General features: G+C 38.9%; 3 protein-coding genes across 3 annotated transcripts; 2 read left to right on the top strand and 1 right to left on the bottom strand.

Annotated features, from left to right (window-relative positions):
* Positions 1-9,018: 9,018 nt before the first annotated feature.
* Positions 9,019-13,685, bottom strand: hscb (HscB mitochondrial iron-sulfur cluster cochaperone). The gene is made up of 6 exons (XM_079554245.1): positions 13,247-13,685; positions 13,066-13,162; positions 10,727-10,816; positions 10,259-10,403; positions 9,360-9,407; positions 9,019-9,221 (listed from the first exon to the last, which is right to left on the bottom strand). Exons 1-6 carry the CDS (start codon positions 13,606-13,608, stop codon positions 9,127-9,129), a joined length of 837 nt encoding a protein of 278 aa, XP_079410371.1. The 5' UTR covers positions 13,609-13,685; the 3' UTR covers positions 9,019-9,126.
* Positions 13,686-13,734: 49 nt separating this feature from the next.
* On the top strand, positions 13,735-17,928 carry lrrc8ab (leucine rich repeat containing 8 VRAC subunit Ab). Its single transcript, XM_079560499.1, has 4 exons — positions 13,735-13,858; positions 14,307-14,427; positions 15,358-17,476; positions 17,568-17,928. The coding sequence occupies exons 3-4, from the start codon at positions 15,365-15,367 to the stop codon at positions 17,841-17,843; spliced, it is 2,388 nt and encodes a 795-aa protein (XP_079416625.1). The 5' UTR covers positions 13,735-13,858; positions 14,307-14,427; positions 15,358-15,364; the 3' UTR covers positions 17,844-17,928.
* Positions 17,929-19,908: 1,980 nt separating this feature from the next.
* On the top strand, positions 19,909-21,822 carry ppil3 (peptidylprolyl isomerase (cyclophilin)-like 3). The gene is made up of 6 exons (XM_079555898.1): positions 19,909-19,981; positions 20,237-20,311; positions 20,396-20,489; positions 20,568-20,635; positions 20,709-20,827; positions 21,626-21,822. The coding sequence occupies exons 1-6, from the start codon at positions 19,979-19,981 to the stop codon at positions 21,750-21,752; spliced, it is 486 nt and encodes a 161-aa protein (XP_079412024.1). The 5' UTR covers positions 19,909-19,978; the 3' UTR covers positions 21,753-21,822.
* The last annotated feature ends 694 nt before the right edge of the window (positions 21,823-22,516 follow it).

Below are 22,516 nucleotides of genomic sequence, written 5' to 3'. Positions count from 1 at the left end.
CTATAAACACACGAGAAAATCACATGGAGCTGTAGTAAATGCGAAAAGAGACCGTTTAGCAATAAGTAACCATCTCAATACTATTGTTAAATAATAATAGATAAATGAATGAAGCACAAGCATTGGGGAGCTTTTGGATATGGACTGTTCTGTCTATGATGGACAGTGCAATAAAAATAAAGAAAATCATATTGAATGATAATTTTAAAAAAATGGCATCTGTTTAGTCCTGTTATAATTATCTTAAATTAACTAATCTGCTGTGAAAATCAGTCTATAAACCATCTATTCACATCAAAAAGAATGTGAAAGAAAATGCCTTGTACTTGTATCGGTATTCGGTATCGGCAAGTACTAAAATCAAAGTACTCATATCGGTTTTAGAAAAAGTGGTATTAGTGCATTCCTAGTTTAGAGATTAGTGGCTGAATCAGAGCACACACGTGCTTGTGCAGATAAAGGCACAATGAGGACAGTTTCTACCAGACAAATACATCAGATTAAGAGAACAGCAAACAGGTATTTGAAGCTGCTAGTGCCTCTGGAGTCTCCCGAACATCAAGGTGTAGGACCCTCCAGAGGCTTGCAGTTGTGCATAAACCATCTATCCGGCCTCCCCTAAACTGTTACTTGAATGCTCATGAACAGAAACGGCTGCCGTGGGCCCAGAAATACATAAAGACCCATTTGAGTGCCGTGTCACCCTGGATGGTCAGATGGACGGAGTAGTGGATGGTTGGTGAATGGCCACAATGTCCCAACAAGGCTGTGACGTCAGCAGGGAGGAGGCAGAGTCATGTTTTGGCCTGGAATCCTGGGGAGAGAGCTAGTCGGCCCCTTTAGGCTCCCTGAAGGTGTGAAAATCACCCCTGAAAAATATGTGCAGTTTCTGACTGACCACTTTCTTCCATGGTACAAAAAGAAGATCCATGGGCTGCTATGGGCATAAAAGCAGAGAAACTCATGATGTGGACCCCATCCTACCCTGACCTCAACCCTATTGAGAACCTTTGGAGCCTCAAGCAAAACATCTATGTGGGTGGGAGGCAGTTTTCATCCAAACAGCAGCTCTGGTTGGCTATTCTGACGTCCTGGAAAGAAATTCAAGAAGAAACTCTCCAAAAAACGCTTGAAGTTCACTGTATGCAAGAATTTTGAAGCTGCTATCAAATAAGGGTCCTATGTTAAATGCAACTTGACCTGTTAAGATGTTTTTGATTGAAATAGCTTTTGATTTAGTCAAATCTAACCTCCTAATGCTGCAAATTCAACAAATTAGCATTTTCAGTTGAAAATGATGCTGACTGTCATTTGAGTTGACAATTTCGAAAATCTGAGAAAAATGTAATTTGCATAATAATTTGGAATATATTTTTTGGCAAATGGTTTTAATCATTTCAGGGGCGAAATCTAGTTTATTAAAGATGATTTGAATGCATTATCTTACTTGGGCTAATTGCACTGAAATATACTGTTCTCTGTCATAACTTCACACTAAAAATCTACTCCAAATATAAAGATATATTGTGTTGTCTTGACCCCCACCTAAGTGTACTGCGGCCCTCCAGGGGTTCCTGATTCCCACTTTGGGAACCCCTGACCGAGGCAACACGATCAAGGTGAAGTACCAACAATATAGAGTTTACATAATATATTAAAGCTATATAAAAACTGTCATCCATCCTCTGAGGTGTAGGGAATGGTTTTGTCATGTCACCAGTTTGCTTTTCTTCCCACTTTATTTAAAGGTGAACTCTAAATTGTGATGCTGCTACTAGTGTGGAAATTGGGGACTTACTTTCATTTGTTTTACTCATGTTTGAGTGTAACTATGTTTTCTAGTAAGCTTAAGAGAATATGTCATGAACTGATACTGGTATAAGATGACATAGATGTATAACGCTACCTTTCTTATATGATTAGAATATGTGCCAAGGACAGACTATCTCACAAGTGGCGCCAGAAATCAAGACATCTTGTATTGCATGTTCATTGTACACGCCATATATCATATAAAAACGATCTGTGGACTTTGTCAGAAGACGGGAGATGACAGGAATGCACAATGTGCCTCTCTTCTGAATTGCCTATTTGCTTGAACTTCTGTTTGCCCTAGAAATCTGGCTCTGGACCGGCTACTGCTGTCTCTTGCTTTGATTTTCAACTGCGACTGTATTTGGGTCAAATCTAGAAATATAAAGTAAAGGTAAACTGATGTGTCAAAAGCAATGCACCTTTATCAGCTTAAGTCTTTAAAAGCTTTATAGCCTGGTAAATAACATCAATAATAGAAGGAATAAAAAATGTTAAACGAATGATAAACCTGAGTTTAACAGTCCTGTCATGAGAGGGCTCGGCTGATTTATTTCGGCTTCAGAAAGTATGCTAATGCGCTGTTGTTTTTGTTTGGCTGTTTGTAGCAGAGAGCCACTAAGAGCAAAGTGACAATTTGAAAGATCCTGCGCTCTTGTTGCTGTCAGTGCTACAGGAGATTCTCCAAGGTCATGGAGGAAACTTTCAATGCGTTTTCTCAAGTGGCCTCAAACTGTCAGCGCATAACTAAAAAAAAGACGCCACACAATCGAAACAAAATAGTCTGTATGTCTTTACATGTGAAATGAATACTGAATTTGAAATTGAGTCACAAAAAGAGAATAACAATGTTCACGTTGTAGTGATTAGAGCCAAAAATGTTAGCAAAGTGTAAATGGGCTCAGGAAAGCACTCGGCTGTTTGGACAAGCATTAGACATAACATCAACTAATGGATTATACTTAAGAAGCAACCACAGAAATATTTTTTAAGTGATTTTGCCTTCAAGTGTCCAAGACTCTCTTCCAAATCAGATATTAGTATGATTCATAGACCTGGCCAACACTGAAGTGTGGACCATGTGATTAGTCCATGGTTTGTGTGTGTGGCTTCTTCTGCAGCATGACAGATGAGATAAGGCAGCAGACCAAGTGTCACTGGAGGTAAGTGCTTTCCACTCCACTCGTTTGAAAATGAATGGCCCATACACACAGACACACACCTTGTTTAAATCCCTCCAGTCGGACACCATCAAACGCTTTCTGAGTCCAAGGAGCACAAAGGAGCCGTTTGAAGAGATATCTCGCGGTAGGACAGCCAAAAAAAATCCATCCTAACTTCCAGATCCACCCACATCCATTAAAGCAGCAGTGCAATGTTTCGGGTTATCACCATGCCACAAATAAGCAAAGGCATTGGAGCAAGAGCTATCGAGCAACAGTTTCAATGCCAAGGACAAAAAGATATTTTAGTTAAAATATATATATATTATGCTATGTCAACCACAATGGCTTTCCTCTGCTCTTTGTCCACCACAATGTCCAGTTGGTTCACTTTTTTTTTTTTTTTCCAGAATCATTTTGTACATTTGTTACTCTACAGTTGACACTTGGAACGCCATGGTTGTGTAAATTTCATTAAAAACTAGTGACTTTATATGTTCATAGCACTGAAACAAGTCTGGGAATTAGGTATGGGCGGATCGATACCAAAGTATCGATATATCAATACCAAACGGCTCCTTTTTAAGTATCAATATATCAACACCAAACGGCTCCTTTTTAAGTATTGATTTTGGGCAAAAAGTATCAATACTAACTTGAATATGTAAAAAGAAGGCGGGGCAGCAATTATCAACACAAAAGGATGATTTATTGAACTGAGCCAGACATATCATTCTGGTATAGGTTCTGTTTGTATTAATCTAAATTTGTGTTTATGTATTTAATTTCACATTAGTATTGTTTGATTAACCAGTTAAAGTAATATAATTTTAATTGACCAGTTAATTATGTAAAATAACCAGTTTTAGAAATGTATATTGATTGAAATACATTCACCCATATGAAATGACCTGAATCGGTATCGACAAAAATGACCCCAAAAGTATCAATATCGCATCAGTTCCAAAAAATGTGGTATCGCCCATCCCTACTGGGAATAAAAAACACTGCTATTTGTGCACACACACACACACACACACACACACACACACACACACACACACACACATATTCTTATTTCCATTCCAATGTTACTCTTCTACCAAAGAATTATTATTATGATTAGTTAACATCAGTTTTTGAACTTCGTAAGTGTGCTGAAGTGCCATGACAGCCTTTCGACTCACCAAATCCGACAGGCCTGAATTATAGCAGCCCACTTGGAACAATGTCAAGCCCATTTGTCAATGAAGGACCTGCCTGTTTGCCAAGTTCCTCTCAAAGTATGATGTGTGTGCAGGGACCGGCTTAGTAAATGTAGGACATGCCCTAAAAAGGCAAAATAACAGTTTGGGCAAGTAAGGTCATTGCTTCAGTAGCGTGTAAATCCAGATAGAGTGTATGAAGAGAACACTGGAATAATTGGGAGGTTCCATCCTTAAAGTAAGACAGAGGAGTGGACTCTACAATTGTATCATTATCCCGTAACTGTTAAAAATTACGGTAATAATATTTATATATTTCTTGCCTGTATATAATAGATCCATGGTGAGGACACGTGCAAACTATAAAAAGACCTCACTTCACCCACTATCTGTATGAGAATCCTTTAGATAAGGCACCAGGAAAGAGCTCCCTATTTGACAATGATTAAAGATAATGAGTTAACAGTTAAACAAGTCTGGATAGATTGCATACTTACCATGTGGTGATTGCTTGATGTTTGACAAATCTGTAATAGTAGTTTATGAGTTCTAATGGTTTGCACACTTTTCTTTTTCCTTTGACTCATGTTAAAAGCTGTGGATTCCATCAGAAACCGGAATATTAGTGCTACTCAGCCACAGTAAGGCGTCACCACAGGGAATTCTTAAAATAAATGCATAAAAGAAGAAGAAAGGATTCCTATCACAAAAGGTTTCCATTGAACATATAGTTATCTAATGAAGAACAAAAAACAAAGCAGCCTAAAGTGCTTAAGAGAATAGTTCAACAGTCAACGGTTTAATCTTATTCGCCATCTGAGGGAAATTGGCTATAAAAGATAAGCTCTAATATGGAGATTCATTAAGAATTAATGAACGTTTAATTTGTGTTTAAAAAAACACAAGAAGCAGTGTAGGCCAAAATGTACGCTTTGTACTGCCAGCCTCGATTTGCAGGAATCGTCCGTTACATTGTGGATCTTATCAGATCACATAGGCACTTTGAGAAATTGATAGGCAAGGCATATTTGTGGTGCACATTTCATACAAGACAGCAACTCAGAGTGCTAATTGGATATAAATGTTAAAAACAAAGGCAATAATAAATATGATCAACCAGGACATGTTCATTTGAAGTCTTTTAGAATTCCCTTTATTTATATTCCTTTTTGATTGTTCCTCAGCAGACAGCAATGATAGCACTTAATGGTGATGTCTTGACCACATGTGTGTAACATTCAAAATACTTGCTTCCGAGATCACAAATACTTAATACACGTCTTGTTTCATTAACATCATTATTGTAATCACTCAAATGTTTGAACTAAGGGGTTCAACAGCATTTCCAAGCCTGTAAATGTTATCAATATTGGCCCCCAAAATGCCATAAGGGTCAAGCCCATGTTGTCCAAATTTATGGATTATACGTTTTTCTTTCTTTGTGGGCTGATATAGAGTAGGTTTAAAATGACTTTATATTTGCTATTGTTTTGTGCTACACCTGACTTAGCTAAGGACCTTAAGATAATGGTTTAAGAATCACCATTGCTTAAAGCATTGACAGGAGACCGATGACCTCAAACTGTATTCAAGCAGCAAACAGATGTGCAGGTTGACTGGGAGGTAAAGATTTGATTGGGCATTGAGACACTTATGGTGGAGAATCATGGATTAGGGGCGGGAAGCAAGTGTGAAATTATGATTACCTGGGTGCACACATGCTGAGGTGTCTGTGGGATGCTAGGATGGCTCTGAGTCAGACTGAGGAGCTGGAGCTCAGAGGTGACTATCATAAAGACGGGGAGAGAAAAGACATCAACACATATGAGTCACTCCCCACTGCTTCTGACCTGGCTAGATCACAAACTACTGGAAACTAAGTGTGTATGTCCTCTCATAGTAGTCTAAATGAGAACACTTTTTCTGTGGATCATGTCACAGTAATGAGCAATGCTATACGTAGCGTATGGGGCTAGCACAGGTCACACTTGGAATCTGAGCCCCACTCAGAGGGGCTGAGGCTGGATGGAATGTATTAAAGAGGGGGTATTATGCTTTTTTCAATCACATAGCACCAGTCTATAGCACACTACAATGATGACCAAACCTTCTGTTGGTCTGCAAATGCAGTAAATTAGAATATCTGCCTTGTATAAAACTGCTCTCTCAAGATGGCTGCGGCGAATGTCTTGAAATAGGCCTCTGTCTCTTTAAGAACCTCTGACCCTTTCCGACACGCCCCCTCCACACGCTGTCTGTGGCATCAGTGGGGAGGGGGTTCTGCTGAGGAGCAGTGGTTGGTTACTCGGCTGGTGACGAAAGCTCGGAGGCGTCTCCAGGAGGTGGGGGCGTTCCTAGGAGGACTCAGGCAAACGTATCCCTAAAATGGCTGCCATCAGAGTTTTTACAGATTACTCAAAAATACGTGAATGTGCCAAGGCAACACTTCAGGCATGTTTTTAATGAGGGAATGACATAATAACATGATGTAAAGCTTGAAAAGTCGATTTTGCATAATACCCCTTTAAATGAACAGGCCACCGTTTTTCCATACTGAGATATGTTCTTACCTGAGCTTAGACAAGTTAATACGTACCTGTCTGGTCTTTGTGCGTGCCTGTGGAAGAGATTGGTTGCTTCTAACTTCACCCCGTTTGGAGCTATAGGAATATACTGGGAGAGGCCAAATGCTAACAACATCTTTGGTCATCTGAGCGCACGCACAAAAACCAGACAGGTACGCATCAACTCATCTAAGCTCAGGTAAGAACATATCTCAGTATGTAAAACCGGTGGCCTGTTCCTTTAAAAGATTTCGATAGGGTGCCACCGAATTTTTCACCTCTTCAGTTTGTGGTTGCTCCACAGTACTGCAGAGCCCATTCCTAAGTATTTTCCCCCAAAAAAATCCCTCTGAAAATATTCCAGACATACCCCTAATGGTAATTCAGTTCTGTGATTTGTCACGTGCTTGTTTAGACAACCTGACCAAGGTAAAACATTCTGTGGCTATTTTCCTCTTCAAACAGCCTCACTAAGCATAGCAAATGCTCATTTTCACAGATACTTAACCAAGCAATTTCAAAGCACCACATGCTCCATAGCTCAAAGTATGTGCATCATTTGTAATTAAGTGACATTATTCCGCGTAGGATTTCTAAAGCAATATTCACATGGGCCTGACTCGCAATCATGCAAATTCACAACCTCTTTATTGGGTAGTAATGAAAGAGTTGGTAAGTCGAGGATTGACATACACACAAGCTAGAAAGGAGTGGCAGTGGCTCAGTAGTAAAAACACTCAGTGAGTGGCCAGCTCTGTGGCTGTTGTGTTCTTGGCCAAGACACATCAGTGGTCTTACTTCTACTGCCGCTATACACTTGTAAAGAAGGAGGTATATGAGTATTTCTGAGCAAGAGTGTGGAACATATGGAAATGATTTGTATAGGTTGAAATTAGACAAATAAAAGCAATGGGAAAGGTAAGGAGTTTGTCTGGAAGTCAGCTCAATTACCAGGCAAACTAGAAGACGGGAGTAAAGGACCAATTTAGGCACTTGCTTCTTGTCAAAAGTCAGCTTCTAGAGTCTAATATTATTTAGGCTTCTTGTTTTGTATCACACTGCCACAGTGGCTTAAAGGGGAAACAAATCTATTTACTGGTTGTTCAAAATTCCTGCTTTACTTAGCCACAGTTCTCCGACCAATTTTATGGAATATACTGTGCTTTTCTCTCCTGTCTCCCCCGTTCAAACTCAATTTCACAGAGTTGAGGGAAACGTTGGCCTTGCTGTTGGCCAATCACACTTTCTTGTTAATTTAAAGACCCCAATGAAGCCTTCCGATTACAGCATGAATAATAAACAGGCTTCTCTAAGTTTCCGTGAGCCAGGAGAGCCCTGTTTAATTTGGTGTCCATATTAGAGTGCATACTTTAAGGTAAAAAACAGAAACGGGCTTAGACAGCTTATGACCCTGGCTCTGTTTCAGTGGACTGGACTTACAGATCTGACTGTGTAAGGCAATACAAACTATATTGGTTTGGTCTGCATTATCACTATGTCACAGATATTGTGTGTGATGTGTGTTGTGATGCATCGTCTCTCTTTATCCTATTACACGGCAGCCCTGCAGGATCAGTTACCCGCAGAAGTCGCCTGGCTGTGACTTGAGCTTCAATTTGTAAAGTAATTACAGATTTCCCTTTATTTAAAGAGAGGAAATGTGAGCAGAGACTTCCATTCTAATGCACCCATCAGTGTGCTGTGGGCATGGAGAGACAGAGTACATAAAAGGGGCTAGAACTAACAAGGACCACAGATTTGTGGCTCATCGGGTAATCAGCATGCGGTGGGCCTTTCCTTATTATCACACCGTTAATGCGACATGTGAAGCCGGCATTAATTATTCAACAGGTTGTCTATCTCAATAAATGACTTCCTTCTGGTACCGCATCCACTTTGTACAATATGTTCCTCCTACTCCTCTCTGGTACCCAAGCGTTGACGAGGGATTATGTCTCCCCCTACAGGTAGAGAGAAGAACTGAAGTCTTGTGCAGCATGTGTAGGTCCCATATGACAAATGCTGAACTAAGAGACGGAATAATCATATAAACCGCTCAGCAGAGTTGTAATGAGAACCCATTACCAATTTCTGTCGCATTTGATGACACAATTGGAGCAAATAGATATAATGAGGTTTGTGAAATAAGCAGGATTCAGGTGAGATGTCTTTTGTATCATCTTGCAGCTTTGTAATATCAATGCAAATTTTACAGCGGCTGTAATTGAGGCTAAAGAAATTTAATGTGTGCTATTTATTTGTAAATCACACACGTCTTTATTGTTCGGTTATCATAAAACATTTACATAATTACAAAATAGGCATGCATCTTCCAGTACAATATGTGGATATAAATAAGAGGGGGTACAAAGGAAGACACATTTACATAAACCTAGAAAGTTTCTCTTTTACTTTCTCTTCGATGTTTGTAAAGTACTTCATCTGTGTGAGCAGCGCTTTGGCAGTTTGAAGTTCTCCTGTTACGAAAATAGAAGAAAAGGAAAAGTTCAATCATTGACTTCTTGTGTGTCTTAAGAGAAGGAAGTAGGTTGGATTACAACAAGACGAAAGTAAAGGGAGTCAAAGAAAAGCGAACATTTGTCTGTGGATAATACCTTTATTGAGGGCACTGTCTATCTGCTGTGTCAAGTCTGCCAATTTCCCTGCAAGCACAAAGCACAGGTTGTCAATGTAATGAGCGGCACTGGTGAGAAGTGAGAAGATGGTGCTTTTCAGTGTAAGTAACCTAAAAGGTTGAATTAGAGTTGTAAAAATGAACCAAATAAAGACTGAATAGAAATCATTCCTGCTCCTGGAAACATCAAACAAGTTTTCAGGTCATAAAAATTTCTAAATAATGTGTTTCTCATTATTTCTTCCCCCAGTTATGTAACAGTTGCAGAAGCCTAGAGACTACTTCAGCTCTGGGCCTGAGGTTGGGTATGACTAGTGAGTGACTGTATCCATGTCCAATGACAAGTTTTTGAGTTGGTCAGTCAATTTATTGTGTCATCCAATCAGAAAGTGCAATTTTAAATGATTGGTTGGGACCTGGATGTCTAACTACTGTAAGTTTATGTACCTGAAGTGAAAACCTTTTATAATGGTATAGGATAGGACTCATACTGCTGCTGAACAAAACAAAATGGTTATATATGGCTCTCTACATAGTTTTTGTTTGTTTGAAAACAATGACATAGGGAGCGCTTACATATTAAATTGCCTGAACTCCTTCCTTATCTCCTTAATGCAACATCTTAAGTCACATTTCACAACTTTCAATACCAAAATGTCTTTTTTTTCTACAATGGTCTACTTATACAATATTTCTTCGGACCAAACATGTAATTCCACTATAGAAAAAAATCAGGTACTAGCCATTTAAAAGGATCTGATATTTTGTGGCTAATTAACCATGTCCTTCACCTGTACTCATGCGTGGCCATTAGCTGTGAGATCAAAGCTCATTATGAACCTCTACAAAGTCGAATCAGTCTAAAGGACAACCGTATACCTTTCGTGTCTTGGCCAATCCTATTCGCTTCTTGTGGTGTCGGTGCTGCATCAATGGCTTCATTGATCTCCATCAGCTCCATTAGAAGCTCAGAATTGACTGCAGAAACTGTGCCTTCCTCAATATTCAGCCCCTGCAGCTCAAGCTGAAACATATGGCATTGGTGCAGCAAAGTTAACCTGCTCAGGAAAAACACAGAGCAGAGCCTATGCTATAGCAGATGGTAAGGAGAATTTCGTAACGCTTTACGTTAAGGGCTGCTTGTTATACCATTATCAACTACCATGCTAATAAGCGAAGAATAATATGCTTATTCAGGGCCTACCGTAACCCTAACCTTAACCTTAACCCTACCTTATTAATAACTTATTCATAGCAAGCACCCCTTAATATACCGATAATTCTCACACGAATTCACAGTGTTTTCTGCAATGTAAATAAAAGATATCCAAGACCTATTAAACGTACCATATAGAGACCTCTGCTTAAAGGTTTAAGTAGAGTTCTGTATGCTTTGTTCACCAAGGCAGACTGGCTCTCTGAATACTCCTGCTCTCTCTGAAAAAGACAATTTATTCAGACAAACTTTCAATTCATATTTACCAAGAGGCAAAGGTTACGTCTTCTTCTGATTCGACACAAATACACCCAACAGGCATAACTAAAGTGAGTTTTAAAAATACATAAACATTTTTGTTGCTTGACAGTACTGATGATGAAAAATGTTCAGCTATCTAATATGGAAAAACATACAATTGGAGTGATAAATAAAACATTTTTTTTTTTTACAGTTTTGTATGTCTTTCAATCTATTGTCAATTTGTAAAATAATGGGATGGATACAATGCTGTCAATTAGACGTATGGCATACAGTCCTCTGTAGTTTGGAAGTTTGGGGTCTTTTCAAAGGAAACAGGTGTGACAAGACAGACATGCGGAAACAAGACAGGGTGAAATATATTGTGGAAAGGTTGGCAGATCTAAGTACACTTTCCCTCTATCAGGTCTGTCAGCTCTGGTGAAAATCAATAGTCTCAAGCCCGCGGACCTGTCATATGATGCTGTTTCTGTAATAACAACTAGAGCAGTAGGGGGCATCCTTGTCTTGTTCCCTTCTATAAATAATGATACTTCCATACATGACAAAGGCCCCACAGGAAAGAGGATGTCTAATTAACAGAAAATGGCCAGAGGTGCTGATAAATAATATAGTGTCAGTATAAAGTTGGACAGGCTTCTTTCCTCTCTTTTTCCTCACATTAGTTTAGCCCAGTGGTTCTCAACCTTGGCTGGGTTATTTTGGGCGCCGCGGTCCAAAACGTCTTGGAACCACTGAGTGAGGCAGACCTACACATGGATCTAGCCTCAAAAAAACCCGGAGATGGGACTCCAGGTGCTGAGCTAAAGGTACAATATAGGTACAATAAGTTGACTTACAGCGGCCGTGAAATAAAATAAAACAAAACAGATAATAGTTGAAACATGGAGGTGGATCACTGATGTTTTGGAGATGTGTGAGCTACAAAGGCACAGGAAACTTGGTGAAAATTCATGGCAGGGTGAATGCCGCATGTTATGAAAGAATAGGAAGGAGGAAAGTGTCTCTCATCAGCCTGGAAGTTGCGCATGGGACACACTTGGACGTTCCAACATGACAATGATCCAAAGCACAAGGCCACGTCGACCTCTCATTGGCTACCACAGAATACCACTGGCCTATTGTATATGTTTTTAGTGGTAAGGGGTCAACCAGATTACCCAGAGGAAACCTACGCAGATATGGGGAGAACCTGCAAACTGGACATAATGCTGACACATTTACAGTAGATCACATGGCGACTTTCTTTAGGCCATTTATATTTTATCTAAATTAGGGCGTGGACTCTTTACTTTAGTGGCACATAAAGCTAAAAAGAATTTTACTGTCAAACCTGTTAATTCACACAGTTAAGCCTACGTAAACTGATTTAAAAAGATCATTGTCCAAAATGTTAGTGCAACTGCAATTGTCTTTGAAGTGTTTGAAATGGACCTCACAGCGCCACTTAAAATGTAGGAAAATACAAAGAAGCATCTAAAATATATACACCCCCTAAATAAATGATGCTTAAATGTGATTAATTGAGATTAATTCATTACAAAGGCCATAAATAACTTGATTAAAAATTATAATTGAGTCCCACCACTAATTTAAATGAAATGCATTATTTTTGGTTGGAAATGTTTACTTTAGATTTCAGGTAGGCCTATACCGATGCAACTGATTGAGAATAAACAGATGACTGTTACAGATTTGAAAATGTATTGCATCTTTCTGATGAGACAAGATGCGTTATGTCATAGAAAATGTGTTGCACGGTTCACCAAGATGAGGCCCAGAATTTGAATAAAGTGTCAAAATAGCGACAAAAACGAGACAAAAAAGAGCAACATAAAAGTGACAAAAAAACAATGAAAAAGAGACAAAAATGTGCAACTAAAAACGCAAAAACGGCGATGAAAAAGTGACAAAAACGCATCAAAAGAGCAAAAAAAAAAGTGAAAATGTGGCAAAATTGTGATGAAAACCCAACAAAAAAGCAATGGAAAAAATGTCCAAAAAAAGTGACGACAATGTGAGGAAAAAGCTCCATTTAGATGAGTTTTCTAGGTCTTCACTTTCAAATTAAGCGCTACACTGACCTATAGGCTGTGATCTTATGGATTTGGGTAAAGCTGAACTGGAGAAAATGCACTCGATTAAGGTGGGGGTTAAGAGGTTAAAAAAGAATAAGAAAATGTAAGCAGTGTGAGTACCGTAAACTTACCAGAGATTTCTGGCTGAAATTGTCTGGATGTAGCATTCGCTGAAGCTGCAAATACCTCTTCTGTAGCTTCTGTATGTCCAGTGTAAATGTGCTGTCACTGGAGATCAATCAATCCATTTTGTTTAATTGTATTTATATTGTTTGTTTGTTTGTTTTTAATATTGCTTGGAAGATTACTCACCAGTCCATGATATTAAAGTAGGATGTGTCTTCACTGGAAGGTTGAACCATTTGACAGGACATACAGAAGAAGGCAGGTTTTTGCATAAGAGGTTGTTCACAATTCCAGCAGTTCAGGTTGACTTGAGCTGTACAAAAATGTCGAAAACCCACGTCCTGGATGGAGCTGAAGTCCCAAAAGACAACCCGCTGATGGCAGTTCACGGTGGGGCAGCTTGTGCCCTTTTTGGATGAATAGTTGGGGTTACATTGTAATGCACATGTAACAGCTTTGCAAAAGCTAAGCTTGCTTGGAAAAGGCCAGCTGGGCTGAAATAAAGTCCGGTTTCGACCCACAACACACAGTGAATTCACGCGTATCATTTTGGCTATTAAACGTACTCAGATACACTTTGCACCTGAATATCAAACTCTCTCCTGTGTTTGTGTAAAACAGGAAACGGTTCCTTTCTTCTTCTGTGTTTGTTATGGTTGCAGCGCCCTCCGTCGGCTTGGCGGTGGAAAAGGATCAAAGGTAGAATAAGCAGATAACAGGGATGCTAACAAAGTGTGACCGATTTATAAACACTACTTTAACGCTGTTGGAATTGATACCACCACAACATTGAAAGGGGTAGGTTAAGACGCATTACTGGTTAATGTACCGCACTGAAGAGGATATGATATCCTTTTACATCTGACAAAGCTAGCTGAAACCACATTCTTTAAGACCCCCGGTTAGTTAGCTCGCAGCGAGCTAGCACGGTGTTTTTGCACAAGTCATATTACAAAGGTGCTCTGCCAGATAACAGTAGTGTTTATTTTGACAGACTTGCTATCGTATGCTGTATTGGCATCCCTCGCTGGGTAACGGGAACAAAGCGTCCTTCCCTGTAGCAAATCACAATAAATGAACTGGAGAGACCTATGGTGACAAAAGACAACCCGCGCTAACATGAATTAATGTCACAAAGTCTGTTATGTTTGCTTTTGTATTACGTGCGGTGGAGCTATGTTTTGACCTAAAATGATTTAAATGTATTTCTGCTTTGTTTTACAAACTGTTGTGTTCCTTAATGCAGACCACCCTGGAGTAAGCTTGATGGCCCAATCAGCAGTAATGGCCCAAACGAAGAGTTCAAACAAGAGGCTGGCCCCACAGACACAGCAGCAGTCACTGGGGCACAGATAACACACACAAGGGTAAGTGTCTGTAGGTGTGTATTCTTCTCTGTTCAGTCGCTTTGATTTACTCTGAACTGTTGCCAATTCACCATTATGAAACAGACATGTTGTCTCCTCATCTTTACAGTTTCCTTAGAGGGAACAGTCTGTCATGATGTCTACCCCAAGCTCTGTGTATGCAGCTTTGTGTATTTGATTTAGGCAGGGTGCAAAGGTGATGCTGAAGTATTCCAGCGAGACACTGCTGGACAGCAGCACTGTAAGGTAAACAGGATCTTGTCCTGAAGGTCGAGGGAGGTGTTTCTCAAGGCCCCCACAGACAATACTCTGGGTATTATTAACGGAAATGGCTAAGAATAGAGAGCAGGGGAGAGAGGTGGCTCCTCTGGCGTCTGTGTTGTTTGGGTTAAACTGGCCAAAACGGAACATCTTCTTTAGAAGAGTCCCCTCTCCACCTCAATGCAGGGTGTGTCAGTGTCACCCAGAGCTGGAGAGAGACATGAAGGGATTGTGTTATTGGATTGTAGCAACACAGAGCTTGTGGCTCACTTATGCATGGATTTACTTCTTTAAGGACATGTCCAGTATGTATAACTATTTATTGTGTTTAATGTTATTTCAAGGTGATTTGATGTAATAATACAATTATCGTTTTTTTGTTTGTTTTGTTTTTCTTTGTGCCAAGTGCTGTACCTGGCAACCTATTTAAAGTAACCTTTCTACTCGTAAACCCTGTCACAGCATATCTGTTTAGCATGTTAAAGATTCACCAAACTGTACTGTACTACATTTTTACATTTTAAAATCATGAATATGACATGACTCTATGACATGTTTGTAGTTCTTTAAACGATTAAGTTGCCTTTATTTAACTTTACTGTTTACTTTTTTTGTGTTTAATATTTTTTTGTAGCAAATCTTAATGACAATGTTTTTATTCCTCTGCAGATAAACCATGATCCCAATCACTGAGCTGCGGTACTTTGTGGACACACAGCCCGCGTACCGCATCCTGAAGCCATGGTGGGACGTTTTCACCGACTACATCTCCATCGTCATGCTTATGATCTCTGTTTTTGGGGGAACACTGCAAGTCACGCAGGACAAAATGATCTGCCTGCCTTGTAAATGGGTGGTCAATCAGACTTGTAAGAGGTCCTTTAATCTGTCATTTTCCACGCCAGTCCTTCTGGAGCCCAGGGGGATCCAATATGATCTGGATCGCCACCAATACAACTATGTGGACGCTGTGTGTTATGAAAATAGACTGCACTGGTTTGCTAAATACTTCCCTTACTTAGTATTACTCCATACACTAATTTTTCTTGCCTGCAGCAATTTTTGGTTCAAGTTTCCAAGGACTAGCTCCAAACTGGAGCACTTTGTATCCATACTGCTCAAATGCTTTGACTCTCCATGGACAACTAGAGCACTTTCAGAGACTGTTGTTGAAGAGAGTGACCCTAAACCCATGAAAATGAATGGCTCAATGGATCACAAAGCATCTGTTATCAGTGAAGATGTTGAAGCAAGTGTCCCTATGCTCCAAAGGACTAAAACACGCTTTGAGCAGGGGATTGTAGATCGGACTGAAACTGGTGTCCTAGACAAGAAAGAGGGGGAGCAGGCAAAAGCTCTGTTTGAAAAAGTGAAGAAGTTCCGTATCCATGTGGAAGAAGGAGATATTGTGTACAGGCTGTACATCCGTCAGACAATAATCAAGGTCATCAAGTTCATTTTGATAATATGCTATACAGGGTATTATGTGCATGATATTAAATTTAGTGTAGACTGTTTGGTTGACATTGAGAGCTTAACAGGCTACAGGATGTATCGTTGTGCTCATCCCCTAGCAACACTTTTTAAAATCTTAGCCTGTTTCTACATTAGCTTAGTGGTGGTGTATGGCCTGATCTGCATGTATACTCTTTGCTGGATGCTGCGACGTTCGTTGAAGAAATATTCCTTTGAGTCAATACGTGAAGAGAGCAGCTATAGTGACATACCAGATGTGAAGAATGACTTTGCGTTTATGTTGCACATGATTGACCAGTATGATCCCCTATACTCCAAGCGCTTTGCTGTGTTCCTGTCTGAGGTGAGCGAGAACAAGTTGAGGCAGCTCAATCTCAACAATGAGTGGACTTTGGACAAATTGAGGCAGAGGATCACCAAGAATTCTCAGGACAAGCTAGAGTTGCACCTTTTCATGCTCAGTGGTATTCCTGACACAGTGTTTGACTTGATGGAGCTGGAGGTCCTGAAATTAGAGCTTATTCCAGATGTAACTATTCCTCCAATCATAGCACAACTCATCAACCTCCGAGAGATGTGGCTTTACCACACACCAGCTAAAATTGAGGCCCCTGCACTAGCTTTTCTTCGAGAAAATTTAAAGTCTTTGCACATAAAGTTCACAGATATCAAAGAAATTCCCTTGTGGATTTACAGTTTGAAGAATCTGAATGAGCTTCACCTGACTGGGAATCTCAGTTCAGAGAACAACCGTTACATAGTGATTGATGGCCTTCGTGAGCTCAAGAGGCTCAAAGTTCTCAGACTAAAGAGCAATCTGACAAAGCTACCTCAAGTGGTGACAGATGTAGGCCTGCACCTCCAGAAGTTGTCCATCAACAATGAGGGCACCAAGCTGATGGTGTTGAATAGTCTGAAAAAGATGGTCAACCTCTCAGAGCTGGAGCTCATTCGCTGTGATCTTGAGCGGATCCCCCATTCAATTTTTAGCTTGCACAACTTGCAGGAATTAGATCTAAAAGACAACAACCTAAAGACTATAGAGGAGATCATCAGTTTTCAGCATCTTCATCGATTGGTCTGCCTTAAGCTTTGGTACAACCAGATAGCCTACATCCCCATCCAGATCGGGACGCTGACCAACCTGGAGAAACTTTACCTGAACAGGAACAAGATCGAGAAAATTCCGAGCCAGCTATTTTACTGCCGCAAGCTTCGCTTTCTCGACCTGAGCCATAACAACTTAACAAATATCCCAGCAGACATTGGCTTCCTCCAGAACCTACAGTACCTGGCAGTGACTGCAAATAGAGTGAGTATTGCATACATAAGTGTAATATAAGGTTTTATGGTAATGAGTTCTTACTAAATTGTGTCTAAATTGTCTCAATTTTCTCCTAAAGATTGAGAGCCTCCCCAATGAGCTGTTTCAGTGTAAAAAGCTGCGCACTTTGAACTTGGGAAACAATTGCCTGCACTCTCTGCCCTCACGGTTTGGAGAGCTGAGCGCACTCACACAGCTGGAGCTGCGAGCCAACCGTCTGGAGTGTCTGCCTGTAGAGCTCGGAGAGTGCCGACAGCTAAAGAGAAGCGGGCTTGTGGTGGAGGAGGACCTTTTCAACACTCTGCCTACAGAAGTGAAGGAGCAACTATGGAAGGCAGACAAGGAACCAGCATGAAGATGGCGTCAGTGGATGGAACACTGACTACCCTACACATGTATGTAAGTTATCCTGTCACATTTCAGCATGGAACAAAGGACAGTATAACAGTATAAGTGTATTATTATTATTATTATTATTTTTTTTTTTTTTTTTATTTTTTTTTCTTTTTTCTTTCTAAAGACATGCCTTTTCCCATAAATCCATCATGATTTACTTAGGTAGCAGTGATGCAGGACTTCAGTGTTATGTTTTTCATAACCATGTTGTGAATTTTGGTGTTGCATAACATGGACCTTTTTCATCAGCACATTACCTTTTTCTTGTTGTCGTTAGGGCTTAAAATGCACACATTGCAAGCATAACATAACACAATTATGTGTCACAGGTTGACAAAAAACATTGCCAAGTGTTGCATTTGAAAAACATAAATGACTATAGCAGTATTGCTTAAAGTCAGGCTGATTCTATGATTTTTAAGACGTTTTATTAATATGTTGCCTATTATGTGGTTAACTTTGTCATTTTACTTGGTAAGAATTTTCTTCCTCCCCTTTGTTTGGAGGGAAAAAATAAAGTTTTACCATGCACAGAAACTGGTGAATCTTTGTGCACCATACTTCAATTTAAAAAACAAAAACAAAACAAACATTACCAGACACTAATCAATTAGAAATACTACACTATAAATTTGGATTGTGCATACAAATAAAAACACTTAACCTATTTATTTTAAACATTGAACTTGCAGACACTAACTTTTGTCCATGGCGACTTGTACATTTTATTTTAAGGGACATCACATTTATCATTTTGCAGTGTTCTCGCATGCAACAATAACAGTCTTCCTTCAAGTAAACCTCTAGCTTGAGAAATGATTCACACTTTTCCAATTTGTATATAGTGCAACATATTTACAATTATGATCCTTTTTGTGTTTTGCTTTTTGACATAGGTAGAAATAATGTATTTAATTATAACTGTGTTATTACATTGGTTTGCAATTGTTAACTAAACGGACAGGGCATTTCCTTTTCTAAGCATTGTTAAAGGGAAATGAACACTCATACTAGATCAGCAATACTACCAAAGACAATCAACCGTCCTTTGTGTATTTCAGTTCGGTTCCTCTTCAGTATTTTGTAAACAGTATTTCATTGCATGCATTATTATAATATAAAGATTCTCAGGAAATGTGACTCACTTTTTTGCTTTTTATATATTTTTTTGTATAATTAATTTACACAAATTGTACATTACAATGTCTTATGAGCCTTTATATTATTTTTCACACATGGACTCCTGTTGAAGAATTTTGGTATTGAACCACTTCAAAATACAGTATACAATTCTGTTTTGTCTACTTGTATTAATTGATATGTATACTGTCGTGTGTAGGCTTTTTTTCCTGTATTTGTATTATTTGTAAATAATTGCTGCTCCTCATACATGTCCTGTGTCTAACCCATCTTTGGTACCGATTTTTGTTTCCCTTCTGATGTCCGGTTTTATGCTGTTGATGTACTACATTCACTCAATCCGTTTGCCAAACATTACTGCATTGATCTGTGCTCCATGAATAAAATTAATTGTGATTATCACCCTTAATTATTTTGTTAATTTCCCCCCCCAATTTGTTATGTAATGATATATGCCCCTATAAATGCCCGATCCTGTCAGACCTTGGAAGCTAAGCTGGGAAGGGCCTGGTCGGTACTTGGATGGGAGACCGTTTGGGAACATCGGGGAAGCCTGTCGTATGGACTGAGTGAGTGAGTGGTTGGTGGTGGTTGCCTCGCTTCCGTCGGTCTACCGCAGGGCAGCTGTGGTTATAATAGCTTAACATCACCAAGTATGGTGCGAGTGAATAATGCAATGACCGATACAGCATCATCATCATTATTATCATTATTATTATTATTATTAATGTATTATTATTATTATTATTTATAATAATAATAACAATGACAACAATAACAGCAATATTAATAATTATAATAATTATAATAAATATTAAGATGTGCACGTTGACCTTATTATGCCACAGTAGCGGAACCTTCGCGCTCGTTGAATCCTTTCCGCACGGAAGTGCTATACCGACACACATTATTCATGCTGTGCTTGTGAATCGTTGAAGCTTGTAACTTTTAGCCATGGTAGGTTACACGTAAATTAGATCAAAATGTAATACTGGATATTGTTTTTGTTTTCCATTTATTTATTGCTGTTGATTTTGCAAAATCATCAGACAAATATGGAGCGGATCCGGACTCTGAACATAGCTTACTGAGGCTTTGCTTCCGCTCTCTTTGTAGCAGTTGTTGAATAACCATAGATGTATGAATAATGCATTTCACTGATTAGTTTGTTTTCGCACAATATGTGTTAATCCCTTATTGGTAACTCCACAGGCTGTTACTTTGCACACCGACCTGGGGGATGTTAAAATAGAATTGTTCTGTGAACGTGCTCCGAAGACTTGTGAGGTAAGTTTTTTGAAGCGTTGGTGATGGAAAGGAATGTTTTACTTATATGTTTTTGTTGTAATGTGTATTTTTGTTTCCGTACAGAACTTTTTAGCCTTGTGTGCCAGTGGTTTTTACAATGGATGCAGCTTTCACAGAAACATAAAAGGCTTCATGGCGCAAACAGGCGACCCAACAGGTAGGTAGTATTTTTCAACGATTTGTATTTACTGCTATTTTGGTGATTCCTTCAGTGAAATTTGAATGACCAATTTAGGCACCGGCAAAGGAGGGACCAGTATATGGGGTCGCAAATTTGAAGATGAGTTCAGTGAACATTTGAAAGTATGTTTTAAGAAAAAAAAGTATATGTATGCCATTTAACGTATATGATAATTGTTTTATTACTATCTTTCAGCACAATGTCAGAGGAGTGGTGTCAATGGCTAACAATGGTCCCAATACAAATGGCTCTCAGTTTTTCTTCACATATGCCAAACAACCACATCTGGATATGAAGTATACAGTTTATGGAAAGTATGTAACTACAACTAAACTTACTACAATGTTACATGTCAAAGATCCAATTTACATTTCAGCATTTCATACATTTTAATTAGGATTGGGCAACATTTTCAAAGATAATTTTAATCTTTGTATTTTTTTTTAAGTATTGAAATTCTTTTACCAATAATAATGGCTTACACTTGTATTGTCTACAAGTCTGTATTACAAAGTGCTACACTGTAGTCACTCACTCCATACTCGGTGGTGGTAAGCTGCCCTGGGATAGACTGACGGAAGTGAGGCTACTAGTCTGTGCCATCGGCCCCTCTGACCACCACCAAACACTTGCAACATTCATTCTGGCCTATTGTACATGTTTTTAGCAGTTGGGGAAACCGGAGTACCCAGAGGAAACCTACGCACGCACAAACATGCAAACTTCACACAGAAAGACCTTCTAGCTGTGAAGCATGAGCACTAACCACTGTACCACCCAATCCAGCAGTGGTGTTTGTTGGTCTGTCATATAGGGGAAACTCAATTATACTACTTAAGTGTTCATCACAGACTTGTACATGTAATACATCTGTAATACATTATTATTTTCATTTTATTGGACATAGCAGTCCAAAAAGATTTGGCTTTGTGTTTATTTTTATTTTGATAACACAATTATGAATTTTGACTGTTCAAAATCATTTATTCATATATTTTATTCAAATTTCTCCCTCACATTTGTAGTTTTATTGCTAAATCATTGTTAATAAGTTGTGTAAATTACAAAATTGTGGACCATGCCATCTAAAATAATGTCTCTGTTTCTAATAGAATAATTGATGGTTTTGAAACACTGGATGAGCTGGAGAAACTGCCTGTCAATGAAAAGACTTTCAGACCCCTGACTGAGACCCGCATTAAAGACGTGACCCTTCATGCCAATCCATTTGCTGGATAGACCTAAAAACCACATGGATAATGTTATGCCTCATTTCCATTGTAAATATGTTTCAATGTTTTGTAATAAAGGAAACTTAAAATAACAAAAAACTGATCTCTTTATCTTTAAATATCTGCTTTCTGTGTGTTCTTTCTATTCTAAAATCATCTGATTTGTATGCGTGTGTGTATATGTATAATGTGTACTAGTACAGTATATCACCTTTGCTTTAAAATGTAAATCTTCAGTATATATATATGTCGTAACTTTAAAATAAACAAATTACCTGTGAAGCTGTCAAATTTTCATAAGCAGGCTCTACTTGCTTGAAATTTGATTTATAAGCACAATTTCTCTGCAACGTTATTGTATTTGGAACAACTTTGATATTTTGTACAAGAACAAAAGTTTGTTTCTAAAATTTTGGTTTGAGAAAAATATTATCCTTGTGGAACAACTTTTGACTCCAGAAGGCACTTTATTAACCTATTGTGATTTTTGTTCCATTTATAATCTGTACCACCTGCAGAAATTGAAATGTGTCACAAGGGCTGTTCCCAGTGGAGCACGATGTTATGCTATGGCTCCTCTTACAGTAACTCATGTTCTCTTCCTAAATTGAATGAAACCCATTGTGGAAGATCGCGTAACAATAACAAGGCAATTCTCTCTTTCAACGTGAAATGTCTACAAAACCTCATGTTAACTTTTATTGGATTAAGTAGCCTATGTTCCGAACATAAACTGGACTAAGGTCTGGACTTTGCCCAGCAAGTTTTTTC

Source organism: Gobius niger (assembly GCF_951799975.1).
Source record: "Gobius niger genome assembly, chromosome: 1".
Lineage (NCBI taxonomy): Eukaryota > Metazoa > Chordata > Actinopteri > Gobiiformes > Gobiidae > Gobius > Gobius niger.
The sequence above is the reverse complement of the archived record's forward strand: the minus strand, read 5'-3'. Positions and strand labels throughout refer to the sequence as shown.

Coding starts and splice junctions, on each gene's coding strand:
- hscb (XM_079554245.1), bottom strand. CDS start 13,608: ATGATACGCGTGAATTCACTGTGTGTTGTGGGTCGAAACCGGACTTTA. Junction 10,404..10,726: donor TAAGCAGAGGTCTCTATATG/GTACGTTTAATA, acceptor CATATGTTTCAG/CTTGAGCTGCAGGGGCTGAA. Junction 9,222..9,359: donor AGACAGTGCCCTCAATAAAG/GTATTATCCACA, acceptor TTTTCGTAACAG/GAGAACTTCAAACTGCCAAA.
- lrrc8ab (XM_079560499.1), top strand. CDS start 15,365: ATGATCCCAATCACTGAGCTGCGGTACTTTGTGGACACACAGCCCGCG. Junction 17,477..17,567: donor TGGCAGTGACTGCAAATAGA/GTGAGTATTGCA, acceptor TTTCTCCTAAAG/ATTGAGAGCCTCCCCAATGA.
- ppil3 (XM_079555898.1), top strand. Junction 20,490..20,567: donor GCAAACAGGCGACCCAACAG/GTAGGTAGTATT, acceptor TGACCAATTTAG/GCACCGGCAAAGGAGGGACC. Junction 20,636..20,708: donor AGTTCAGTGAACATTTGAAA/GTATGTTTTAAG, acceptor ACTATCTTTCAG/CACAATGTCAGAGGAGTGGT.